The sequence below is a fragment of the Musa acuminata genome, chromosome BXJ3-8 (assembly GCF_036884655.1).
Source record: "Musa acuminata AAA Group cultivar baxijiao chromosome BXJ3-8, Cavendish_Baxijiao_AAA, whole genome shotgun sequence".
Lineage (NCBI taxonomy): Eukaryota > Viridiplantae > Streptophyta > Magnoliopsida > Zingiberales > Musaceae > Musa > Musa acuminata.
The window spans coordinates 26,170,001-26,182,890 of record NC_088356.1 but is presented as its reverse complement, the minus strand read 5'-3'; the positions used below and the strand labels follow the sequence as shown (position 1 = coordinate 26,182,890).

The 12,890-nt window shown below is 36.1% G+C and overlaps 1 protein-coding gene across 2 annotated transcripts; it reads left to right on the top strand.

Moving 5' to 3' along the window:
• Positions 1-1,019: 1,019 nt before the first annotated feature.
• On the top strand, positions 1,020-11,941 carry LOC103973456 (tyrosine--tRNA ligase 1, cytoplasmic). 2 transcript variants are annotated; one of them, XM_009388020.3, is made up of 10 exons: positions 1,020-1,249; positions 1,334-1,481; positions 1,861-2,144; positions 2,245-2,341; positions 2,475-2,580; positions 2,670-2,752; positions 4,106-4,251; positions 4,699-4,804; positions 11,690-11,749; positions 11,831-11,941. In XM_009388020.3, the coding sequence occupies exons 1-10, from the start codon at positions 1,143-1,145 to the stop codon at positions 11,849-11,851; spliced, it is 1,158 nt and encodes a 385-aa protein (XP_009386295.2). In that variant the 5' UTR covers positions 1,020-1,142; the 3' UTR covers positions 11,852-11,941. The 2 variants fall into 2 exon arrangements, with proteins under 2 accessions (XP_009386295.2, XP_065021673.1); XM_065165601.1 differs by lacking the exons at positions 11,690-11,749; positions 11,831-11,941 and adding an exon at positions 11,195-11,299 and having other exon boundaries at positions 1,049-1,249.
• Positions 11,942-12,890: the final 949 nt, after the last annotated feature.

The window sequence follows — 12,890 nt, the reverse complement described above, 5'->3', positions numbered from 1 at the left end:
GTTGTGTCTATTCTAGGATTTTTTTACCTCTAGAAGTATCTCAAGAGTCTACATTTTCATATTTGACCTTTAGAACTATCATTGTTTAAAAGACAAATAATTATTTTAGCTTAATAGCACTGTTGACAGTAATGCGGCACCTCGATAGGCACTCTTTCAACTAATTTGTTTTATCAGAGGAATTCTTTTCAGAGGAATTATCATTAAAAAAAGAAGGTCACTAACTATATCGGTTAGATATTTTAAGACTTCGTAAAAAATCCAGACGTTAAAAAGCAAGTGCAGATCGAATTAATAACAATATTTATAGGCACTATTTTACTAGCTTAAGAAACCAAAACTATATACGAGCCAGAGAGCCTATAAATAGTGCTTGTAGTATCCTAATTATAAGATAAATTCCCAGATATTCCATACTCAGTCATTAATACCCAACTCAGAGCAAATGGAATGCTGGGAAGTTTATAAAATAAATAAATAAATAAATAATATCGTAAGATAACTCGTCAAGATTTCTTCAATAAAAAAACTCAGAAGAATAAGAGAGTCTTGCCTAACTCAAACTAGGTCACTCTTGATAAGATTAATAAATATCATATATATTTTTATTTGGGATCAAAGCATATTGTTTCAGGCTAATAAGTCTACTTAATTTGATTTTACCTTAGCCTATCAATTCGAATGAAGTTGTTGGTTGGCAACAATAGCTTTGCTACATAGCCCTCCTCCTCACTAAGGGAAAAACGGGTTGTCGAATTGTCTTTAGATTCAAGGCCTTGTTTAATAAGAGTTTCAAGTTTGTCAGATTTTTTTTCATCTAGACTGCACTAGAGGTCATCTATGTTGCTATCACCTATTTGACGTTAGTAGGTGTTTAACAAACGTTTTTCCAAAACATATTTGTGAGTTTTACAAGGATGAAGATGCTAAATTAAATGAAATAAGAAAAATGTGTGTCTGAAAAATTTGGCACATATGATGGGCTGGGCTTGTAACATCATAAAACCCTAAATGCAGATGGTGCGGATTAGACCGGGCCTTAGACAAAGTAGCGGAGAACAGCGAGTTCGGAGAGGGATAAAACGCCGCCAAACCCTAATCGCCAACGAATTCCGCATTTGCTCCAAAATCTTTCGATATCGATGGTTGAAGCACAGAAGGAGCAGATACTCGCCGACGATCCCTCTCACGACGTCGGAAGCCTATTGCTCGACCCATCCCCCTCGGATCCACAGCCGGCGGCGGTCCCGTAAGTGCTCTAACCCCAGAATTGGATTTTAGATCGATCGCGATTCGTTTTTTTTTACCCCTTTGTGTCTCTTCTGTGGCGCAGGTTGGTGCTGGAAGAGAGATTCGCGCTGGTGAGGAGCGTGGGGGAGGAATGCATCCAGGAGGAGGAGCTGATGAATCTTCTCGCGAAGAAGCCAGTTCCTGTCTGTTATGATGGATTCGAACCATCTGGGAGGATGCACATCGCCCAGGTTCGAATTGGTCTCTTCTTCTTGAATTCACTACCGATTTACCATATCGTCAGCTTTTCTGGTGTGAGGGGAACCGGACCTGTTCTAAATTTGATTGATTTGCCCCCAGTATTGCGGAAAGATCTGCTTTTGAGTTCAGTAACTGCTTGCAGATACGAAATAAAGTCATTAATTTATCGGTGAACAGTTTGCTTCTATGTAGCTTTGTGCTATAATTGCACCATTCTGGGATATGCTCAATTAAATTGCTTGTATTTAACCTCCTAACTTATGTTGAATTAGAATATATCTTAATCTGGGTGTTTGATTACCAGATTCTATGCGTAGCAGGTTAATACACCATGCTTGTTCCACCTAATTGATATCTAATTATGAACAGGGAGTTATGAAGACGATCAATGTGAACAAGCTGACTTCAGCTGGGTGCACTGTGAAAATCTGGATTGCTGATTGGTTTGCACAGCTAAACAACAAGATGGGGGGTGATCTGAAGAAAATCCATACAGTTGGTCGTTATCTTATTGAGATCTGGAAAGCTGTAGGAATGAATCTCGATAAGGTGGAATTTTTGTGGTCCTCAGAAGAAATTAATAGCCGAGCACATGAGTATTGGCCTCTTGTAATGGATATAGCTCGGAGGAATACACTCCATCGCATAATAAGGTATGCAATTGTTTATGTCTCTGTAGAGCATGTTGAAACCTATGATGATTATGCTGACACTAGGCTGATTGCTGATTTGTAAAGATCTAATGGTGTTCAGGTGTAGTCAGATAATGGGTCGAAGTGAAAAAGATGAATTGACAGCGGCTCAGATTTTGTACCCATGCATGCAATGTGCTGACATATTCTTCCTCAAGGTTTTCTTTCCTATGCTTCGCTGGATTGGTTGTTTCTTGATCTCTCTATATATATTCGTTTTCTTACATATCGCATATCAATTGAAGGCATTTTGACTTATTACTCATTTTACATTAAGTAACACCTTTTCAGGCCGACATATGCCAGTTAGGCATGGATCAGAGGAAAGTGAATGTGCTTGCAAGAGAATATTGTGATGACATCAAAAAAAAAAATAAGCCCATCATTTTGTCACATCGTATCCTTCTATGCTTTACTATATATGTTATGTATGTGGAAATTTCTCAAGATGAGATTTTCTGACAATTAGCTTTGAATGAAATGCAGATATGCTTCCTGGTTTACAGGAGGGCCAGGAGAAGATGTCAAAAAGTGATCCATCTTCTTCCATTTACATGGAAGATGAGGAGGTATATATATTGGACTACAAAAAGTTGTTGTTTAATGACATATCTAGGAATTCTGTGGACTAATCACAGGCATTGGGAACAAGTTCATTCTGATCAAGATCATTCTGATCAAGATTTAAACAAAAATACAAACTTTTTTTCCATTTGATTTTGGCATTTTGGTGGTCTTGGGAAATAAATGAAGGGACTAACCATTGTTGGACCATGACATTATTAGGATAATATGGCCTTCCATGAGGTTGGTGAATGTCCAGTATTTTTGCTCTCGAAACTCAAGAAAGAGAGGTGCTGGAGTATGCTACAAAATATAGGTGCTCATAACTTTAGATATAACAAGCAACTTTTTTTGGAGGCCAAAGACTTCACAATAATAATATTGCTGGTAGACGATTATTAAGTGTCCATTAGAGGTTTAACAATCCCTTGTGAAATCTGTATGTTATGCTGCCAGGGTAGCTTTCAGGAGTTGATAGACATGGAGTTAAAATTAGAAGTGTAGAAATCTTATACATAGATGAATCTCAATGGTTTTTTTTTTAACTGAGCTATTAGTTTGAAGGCTTCATGTTCTACATCATTAAATTATCAAGGCTTTTTGATAGTGACTCTATTGATAGTTTTGGTCACGATAGGGGTATATAATGATTTCAAGTATCACTATTGACTGTTTGTGCTGGTTGTAAAAATCATTCCAACATGGTGCTAGCACTGGACATGTCATGTATTCTTCTTATTGTGTTAACATGACCGTTGAAAATTTCTCTTTAAGCAATGATAATTTGAACCAGGCCATAATTGGACTAGACCACATGTATTCATATTGCAGCCCCTTTTCAATCCTTTATCTTGACTCACTGATTGATAGCATCATATCCACAAACGAAAGCACATCAGATGCATCCTGATCTGCTGATCCATCTTCAGTCAACCGGTGGTTGGATATGATCAATGTTGCAGGAGCCTATGTTCGTGAATCTTTTATATATATATGTGTGTGTGCATGCATGTGTGTGTGTGTATGCGTACGTATGGGTATGTGTATATATATGTATGTGTATATGTATGAATATGTATATATATGTATATACACGCACACATATGTGTGTGTGTGTGCGCTTACAGAAATTTTTAAAAGATAACCAACCTATGTTGAATTTTTCATTTATATGGTTGTTGCGTTTGCCTCACATGTTACAACTTACAACTATTTATACTTGTTCTATTATTACCAAGCATGAACTAATGTCTTTCCATGCTTGTTTAATTAATAAATTGTGTCATATGTGAATGTTACTTAAATTCCTCTTTCTGCACTTTGCATAAATTTGCAATTAACATCAGTTTCTCTTGTAGGGTGAAGTGAATGTGAAGATAAAGAAGGCTTACTGCCCACCAAAGGTTGTGGAAGGGAACCCATGCCTGGAGTACATTAAATACATTGTTTTTCCATGGTTTGGCCATTTTGAAGTTGTGCGGAAAGAGGAAAATGGTGGAAACAAGTGAGGCTCTGTCAGCATTAAATAAGATAGTTGCATAGGAAGAATACTGTGATTATGTTTTTTTAATATTGTTATGAAACTCTTTGTCTTGAAAACATAATGCCCTTTTGTTTATAGCATTTAATGTTCACAATCTCTCAACAAGCAAATAAATCATAAACTTCATACTAAATATTTTGACTGATTGTATTTATTATTTCTGCACATGCTTTATGATTGCATAATAAGCGTGCCTGTGCAGTTTTCCTTTTGATGAATAGTAAGCTTGGTCTTCCAGAAGTAGTCCTCTTGTTAGGTCTAATTCTATAATTTCATTGTGGAGCTCTGCAAGCTTCTTTTTAAAATTTGTGTTTGGTCTGCAGATAATGCTTTCAGTGCAGCCTTTAGATTTCAGTCCATTGGGAATAGTTTCAAATTATGTTTTCTAAATTTTATTTTTTCATGAAGGACATACAACAACATGGAAGAACTAATATTGGACTATGAGAGTGGAGTATTACATCCAGCTGATCTGAAGCCTGCTCTTTCAAAAGCACTAAATCTTATATTGCAGGTATCACTAGCTTATGTCTTTTTCTTTTCCCCACATGTATCCTGGATTTAATGGGTTGCTGTATTTCTAGAAATTTTAAGTGAATCTGGTTTCCAAAATTACTTGTAGGTTCAGTTCAGTTTTCAAGTCTTGTGCATTCAATGCAGCCTTTATCCTTACTATTAGTATGTAAAACAGGCTTAAATTTAAGTAGCGTCAACATATGATTTTACTCGGATAACGAATCTTGGAGGTCAGTAAACATGATAGTTATATCCATGGTTTATCCTTTTGTCTCGACCAGGTGTTTCGGTCCCTGGCCTCTACATCGGTACATAATACTGTTGTACTGTTATACCATATTGTCATGGACTTTGTTGGAATTGTCTAAGTCGTGAGACACCCTTGCGGCAAACTCATGGACTTAGCTGGGGTTGCCTAAGTCGTGAAGTACCCTTACGCTAACTCCTTGGACTTAGCTGGGATTGCCTAAGTCATGAGGTGCCCTTACGACATATACGTCCGCAAATAGTCAGCCTAGTTGCAATCTCGTACAGGTCCCGAAGGACCTGTAAAACAAAAAGTTGATTAGTTTGAAAACGAGTGACGGACAAGTCTTGACGTCTTGCGAAGAGGGAAGCTTTACAAGCAATTCAGTGAGCACCTTGAGTGCAAGAGAGAAAAGAGAGGAAGGAGAAAACAAAGACTTTAGAAGGTTGAACAAACAGTTGCAAGTCCACAAACAATTGCTTATCGGGTGTTAGGCGTGAAGGCAAGTTCTCGTCAAGTTAACGTGCCAACTTGTGAAGATTGTTTAACGCCCGACACCCGGTGAGTAGTTGTTTGTGGACTTGTAATTGTTCGTTCAACCTTCTAAAGTCCTTGTTTTCTCCTTCTCTTTTCTCTCTTGAGAGAGTGGATAATTTGAGGCTTTGATACCATAATGTCACGTACTTAGCTGGTTTTGCCTAAGTTGTGCAGCACCCTTGCGTGTCCATCCCCAAAGGTCAACCTCCTCGAAACCTCCTATGGTCCCTTGGGACCTATAAAAGAGAAAACAGGTTAAAGAAAGCATCTCACTCGGGATCCACAAGCAATCACTTCAGCAAATACTTTATAGCTATTGCAAATTATAAACAGACTTCACAAGCTTTGAACAGTCATACAACAAAAGGTCTAAAATGGTTCACTATAGGTCGAAATCCCCACAAGTGTCCACATGACACAATCTTTGTTTGCAAGCCTAAGACGACCACTAAAACCAAAGAAAATGGGGCTGCTAAGCCTACTATCAACCTTTTACATGTTGTGCAAAGCATGAATAAAACCGAAAGACATGAACATACATGAGCATTACATCAAACACCTCGTTTACAGTTTTGTTCGTGACATTCTCCCTCATTTATTCATTCGAGGTCTTCATCGAAGCCTTTGCAGACGTTGCATCTCCTCGCCTTTGTTGAGTCTTCAATCTTCTGCTCTAATTGTAATGCGCCTCTTGTCTCTCAACTGTACTCCGCTGCTGTTGTTGAGTAGTCGAACTTTGATCTACCATGCTGCTTTAACTCGTCAATGATTCTGACTCTAGTGTGGGGTCGACTGAATTGTGCTGATCCTTGTTGTTTCCTACAGATCTCTTAGATGAAGGAAAAGATTTAGCATGCGCTAGTCTCTCAAATGCTTCATGCCGCTTGAACTAGATGGATGCTTGTTGGAGCTTTAACGAGCATCGCCTTACAGACTTTAAAGTTTTTGGGACCTCTTGTCACCACCACACCACCCCCCCCCCCCCAATTTTCACATTTAGGAGGTCTGAACTTATCTTAAAATCAATAATATTATAATTTGACAATAATCCATGATCCAAACATACATTTGAGGCCACTAAGAAAACATTGAAGTCAAAAATTCACCTCTATAATCCATAATTCATAAAACTTGTGCAGTTTATAATCATACATCATATCACTTAATGATTCATAAAATCTGAAGCCAACTCAACTAAACCATATCCACATCATAAATCCACAAGTATGGGAATCTATACAATTACAAAACTAGCATGTACCACATGTTTATATCATTATATAAATTAAACTTAACATTCCCAAAATCTCGACGTGAGAGGTACTTTTCAAACGTTTACAAGATACATCAATCCACGTTTGTGGTTAATATTTTATTACACATAAAATGTACTTATACATCAACAATCTATAACTACGAAAGATTTGTCCCAAAATCTTCTAGCTTTCCATTGCCTTATCCTAATTAAACATTTTAAGGAGCGACAAGTTATCCTGAAAAATTTATATAGCAACGGAGTGAGCATATAAAGCTTAGCAAGCGACTAACATATCCATGACAAAGAGGATAGTTTCAAAGAAACAAGGTATCAAAGTACAAGGCAGAGATATAAGAGTTTATAGATAGCCACTCATCGAATGTAGAATTACAATGTCGTTTCGTTCGAAGCATGTTTTGTTCATAACAATGAGGAAAGATAATTTAAGTATATCATTAGCATAAGGGAGCATTTTAGAGCATATCCATGACATATTGAATATTTCAATACATATCAAAGACGTGTAAACATTTCGGAGCATATCAAAGAACAAATATGAAACAAAAGCTCAAATGTCATATATGACGTTGTATTCATTTTATCTTATCCAAAGCACGCATAGACACATAACTAAAGCTTTGGATATCATATCAAACACATAGAAGGTGAAGCGGAATCATAACATAATATGGCCCATCCATTTCTGAATGACCACCAAACATAAGTCTCCCACGTTTGGGAGCTCCATCCACTCGCGTCTGAGGGAAGTCAAAGGGGGCCGATAGAGCATCGCGGGCTCTAGCATAACTTCCTTTACCATTTCTAGCAAAGGTTCACATTATCTCACAAACACCATAGTATAAAAAGGATATTGTGAACAATAAAATTAGCACATATCGAAAGCACATACGGAACACCGGAATACATGTGCCTATACAAAACGTTGCGATACAAACAAAGTTACATAACAGATTTCGGTAAGCAAATACTTGTAGGACAAGAGTATGCAGGAATTTAAATTTAAAGCAATAATGTAAAGCTCATTTGAAGTAAGGATTTTAGTTGAAATCAATTTCCGATAAAGATGAAACAAGAATAGGCAGATTCGACAAAAGCTCGATTTTGGCAAAATTTGAGAGACATGTTTCATAAACTATTTGAATCACCAATTATGCTCCAATTTACACAAAATATTTGTCATTCGAAAGATGTGTCAATCTAGTTTTAGATAAATCATATTTTGTATGAATTTGAGTTTCCAACAAGGAGTTATAAACGGTTTAGTAACCAAAGGTCAGAGAACATTATCTATGTTTTATAAAATTCATAGAGTTGATTAAAATAGATGCTTCAATAGGCATTTGTTCTCCAAATCTTTCAAATCAAGTGCGCATTAGAATGATTTATGAGTCTAGTTTCTTATAAATCATGTTTTGCATATATCAGAGTTTCCAACAAAGAGTTATAAGCAAGATAGTACTGAAAGGTTAGAACCAACAATATTTGTTTTATAAATTTCATAGAGTCAGTTGAAATAACTATTTGGATAGGTAATTAGACTCCAAATTTGTCAATCTTGGTATTAAAAGAAAGAGCCGTGAGTTTATTTTTGGATTAATTTGATTTTTCTTAAATCAAAGATCGGTACAGAAAGTTATGGCTAGAACAATACAGAAATGTCAAATCTTAAAAAAAATTAGATTCACAATTTTATTCCTAAACGACAGAAATATCATGTACGAAGTCAAAATCTTTCAAATTTTATAGAATTAAGATGAAATCAGAGATCAAAATTACTATAGGAAGGGGTTAGAACATTTGCCTTAAAAAATTTGATTCCCAAATGTGGGAAATTGATGCAAAACCTCAAACCAAAGCAAGCTTCTTCTTCTACTTCAATTCCTCTTTCCTTCTCTTCTCAAGCCTACGCTGGTTGCAGCAAGTATCCCTCATTTGTTAAGTTTTCTTTTAATTTCTTCTCTAATTACTTAGGTTTGGCTAACACAAGAATTGCAAGGTGGCAAGCATGTATAAAAGAAACTTAAGTGTCATCCATAGAACAAATATAGGTGGCACCATCCTTAGGTTAACTTGTGACATGTTCTTCATTTTTTTTAAACTTAATGTGAATCTTTGACAAATCATATCAGTTTTTTAAGATTCACATTTAGGCTTCTAGTCATAAAATTTTAATATAAAATCATTTAATGCAAAAGAATTATTAAATAATCCTTATATTTACAAATAGGTCCTTACATTATAAATAAGTCTTTACAAAATTTAAAAAAATGAGGGATGTTACACTTTTCCCTCCTTAAAAGAAAAATTTAGTTCTCTAAATTTATCATACCTCATTCAACGAAAAGATGTAGATAAGTTTTCTTCATTTCTTCCTCTAGCTCCCAGATTGTTTCCTCCCCAGAATGATACCTCCAGACCACTTTAATTACAGGGATGACTCGATTCCTTAGGATCTTTTCTTTTTTATCAATAATCTGAGTGGGCTCCTCCACATAAGATAAGTATTTATCAATCACAATCGGCTCATACTTAATGATATTAGAGGGATCAGGTATATATTTTCTAAGCATTGAAACATAAAATATATCATGGATATGATACTACGATGGTGGCAATGCAATCCCATAAGCGACATAATCAATTCTCTCAAGGACCTCAAAAAGTTCAATAAATCTTGGGCTTAACTTTCCTTTCTTCTCAAATTTTACAATGCCTTTAGAAGGGGAGACCTTCAGGAATACAAAATCCTCGACTTGAAACTCAATATCTCGTCTTTTGTTGTCAGCATAACTCTTTTGATAACTCTGAGCAGTTTTTAACCTTTTCCTTATAACTTGAATTTTCTCAGTAGTCTCTTGTACTTTGTCTGGTGCTAATAACTTTCTGTCACTAACTTCTTCCCAACATATGGGCGTTCTGCATTTTCGCCCATATAAAGCTTCATAAGAAGCCATCTGAATACTTGAATGACAACTATTATTATAAGTGAACTCAATAAGAGAAATTTCTTTTTCTCATTCACCTTTCCAATCCATAACATAGGCTCTAAGCAAATCCTCAAGTGTTTGAATGGTTCTTTCTGATTAACCATCGGTTTGAGTGTGATAAGCAATGCTAAACTTGATTTTAGTGCCCATAGATTCCTGTAATCTTCTTCATAATCTAGATATAAATCTGGAGTCTTTGTCCTTTGGAACACCATGAAGTCTTACTATTTCATTGATATATAAATCTGTATGCCTATCAAGAGAATAAGTTATATTAATTGGTAGGAAATGTGCAGATTTGGTTAACCTATCAATGATAACCCAAATAGCATCATGTTTTCTAGAGGTTCTGGGTAATACTGAAACAAAGTCCATAGTAACACACTCTTACTTCCATTTAGAAATATCTAAAGGTTGCAACAAACCTCCTGGCCTCTGGTGTTCTGCTTTGATTTGATGGCAAGTCAAACACTTTGAAACATACACTACAATCTCCTTCTTCATGCCTTCCTACTAATAATGACTTTTGAGATCTCTATACATCTTAATGCTACCAGGATGTACGGTGTACTTTGAATTATGACATTCTTTTAGGATTTGGTTCTTAATATCTGGGTCATTTGGAACACATACTCTATCCCCAAATCTCAATAGGTCATCCTCTGAAACTTGAAAATTTAGCTTTAATCCCTTTTTTACTTCATTCCTCAAGTAGATTAAACATGGATCTCGTAGTTGTCTTTCTTTAAATTGTTGAATGAGATTATATTACACTTGGATGGAGGCCATCAATATCATTGAGTCTTGCCCTGTTCTCATAACATTCAAATCATAATTTTCTTCTAATAATTTTCATTGCTTAACAACCAAAGTCGTCATAAAACTTATAGATTTTCTACTAAGTGCATCAGCTACAACATTGGCTGTAGTGGCATAGATATTCTATTTAGGAAGAGTACTATGATAAATCAGCTAAAGTGGGTGTAGGCCTTGCCTTTGTTTTCTTCTGTTTTGTCAAGGCTAATGGAGGGTGAAAACCTCCAACCGAGGAAGTGTCCTTTGGTACCATGACCACGAGGATTTTGAACCCAGAACGCCTTCAAGAAGATGAGGGAACTGACCACCTGGCCAATACCTGATGGTCTTCATTTGTAAGCTTAGTTACTTGATTTCCATGTCAGCTAGTCTGTGATGTTTTCTTATCGAATTTGCAAGAGTCTTCGATAACAGTTCATGCTAGATTTCAGTTACCTCTCTGTTTTATACATCACGAGCGCTGTCCATGTTACTTTATGTTCCTGTTTGGGATGATATCTTTTCTGAACTATTACTTTGTAGGTTGACTTGCGATTTCAGCTTGTGTTTGTATCTCCACCTCTTTTGACAGCCATTACAACCATGACTGTTATCACCTGGGAAAAGGTTTAGAGAATGTGTACCCAAAAATTGAGACCTATATGCTCACCGATAGTAGCGAATGATGACCATGAAGCCTCCGAATCTGTAGGATGAGGTGAGACATGTTGGAGGTGGTTGTGATTAGAGTTTAGGTCTAAGTTTGTACAAAAGTAGTGTGGTCCAAGTTGGTATAGTTACTGGATCGATTATAGAAACCGGGGGCCGTGGTTGGCTTGCTTCTTGTTTAAGCGGCCTGCTTGGAGGATGGCTAATTTTTCTGCTAAACTTGTTTTTCTCTGAATTATCAAATGAATAGTTTACTGCTGATGAGTAAGTTTGAACATGGCAATATGCACATATACTTGAAGCCTGCTGAAGCAACTTTTATGTTTGATTCAAGTTCGATGCTCGGCCTTAGTCATTTCATTTTTGCAGCCTGTACGTGATCATTTCAAGAACAACAGCGTGGCTAAAGACCTCCTAAAAAGTGTCAAGGTATGATTGTGTACCTTCTACACCTCCTGGAAAGTGTATTATTGGTTTCATTTAATTAATGCCGTGGTATTTGTTTTGCAGGCCTACAGAGTAACCCGTTGAGTCTTCCGATGTGAGGCTCTGCTGTATGGAATTATGAACCATGAAACACATTTTAATTTATATCAATTTCACAAATATCGGGTGGCAGCATTTGCAATCTCTGGAATTTATTTTCTTTTTATCCCCACTGGAGAAAGTTTCCTTGAGACTTCACTACCGCACTCTTCTCATCCTTCTACTGTCTAAGCGGAAGATAATCGAAATTTCGAGAAAGTACTGGATTTGTATAGGTGTTGGTGCATTTAAATTCCTGATATTGAACGCACACGTACAATTAATAGCTACCGCATGAGGGCGGCTCGTATGGCTGGATGGTCGATGATTTTGGGCTTGGATGGGCCTTTGTTTAGGAGTTCCGCAGTTTTAGTTGCTCGAGACCCAATCCAATCCGGGGACCGAGATTACCATTGTTTATGTTTTCTTATTTTTAATTACCCAATCCAACCTAAAGAATTCGACCTAACCTGGTTCCACAACTTAATTAATTATAGTTATATCAACAAAAGAATGTTTGGAACACCACATATTACAGACTAAAGCTACCAATTACTTTTTCTACCTTTTTTTGGAGGGAAGAAACTGCTAGATTATTTTTACAATAAATTCGGTTAATTGCTTATGTATTTCATATCGATTATATGAATTTTTTTGCCATTGAGCTCTATAATAAGTAATATCTTTTATTATATATAGTTTTTCTTTCTTTCCTTCATTCATCTAATTGACTCATTTCATGGAAAAAAAATATCTGTAGTTTCATATCCTCGTTCTCTCTATCTTACTGGATTTTATGATATATATATATATATATATATATATATATATATATATATATATATATATATATATATATATATATAAATAAACACACACAAAAGGAACATGAGCTGACAGACACAGGCCAAAAAAAAAAAGCAACCTCATCATCCTCTCCATGGAACATCCATGGAACACTAGAAACCTTGAAGGAGTTCCCCTGTTTCTTTTTTCTTCTTAAAAAACAAAGCGATCCTCTATCCTCCATCCAAACAACATCAGC

What these genes read in the sequence shown, in the direction of transcription:
- LOC103973456 (XM_065165601.1), top strand. Translation starts at nt 1,143, where the DNA reads ATGGTTGAAGCACAGAAGGAGCAGATACTCGCCGACGATCCCTCTCAC. An exon ending in GCCCATCATTTTGTCACATC is followed by an intron (nt 2,581 to 2,669) that starts GTATCCTTCTAT and finishes AATGAAATGCAG; the next exon opens with ATATGCTTCCTGGTTTACAG. An exon ending in TTTACATGGAAGATGAGGAG is followed by an intron (nt 2,753 to 4,105) that starts GTATATATATTG and finishes TTTCTCTTGTAG; the next exon opens with GGTGAAGTGAATGTGAAGAT.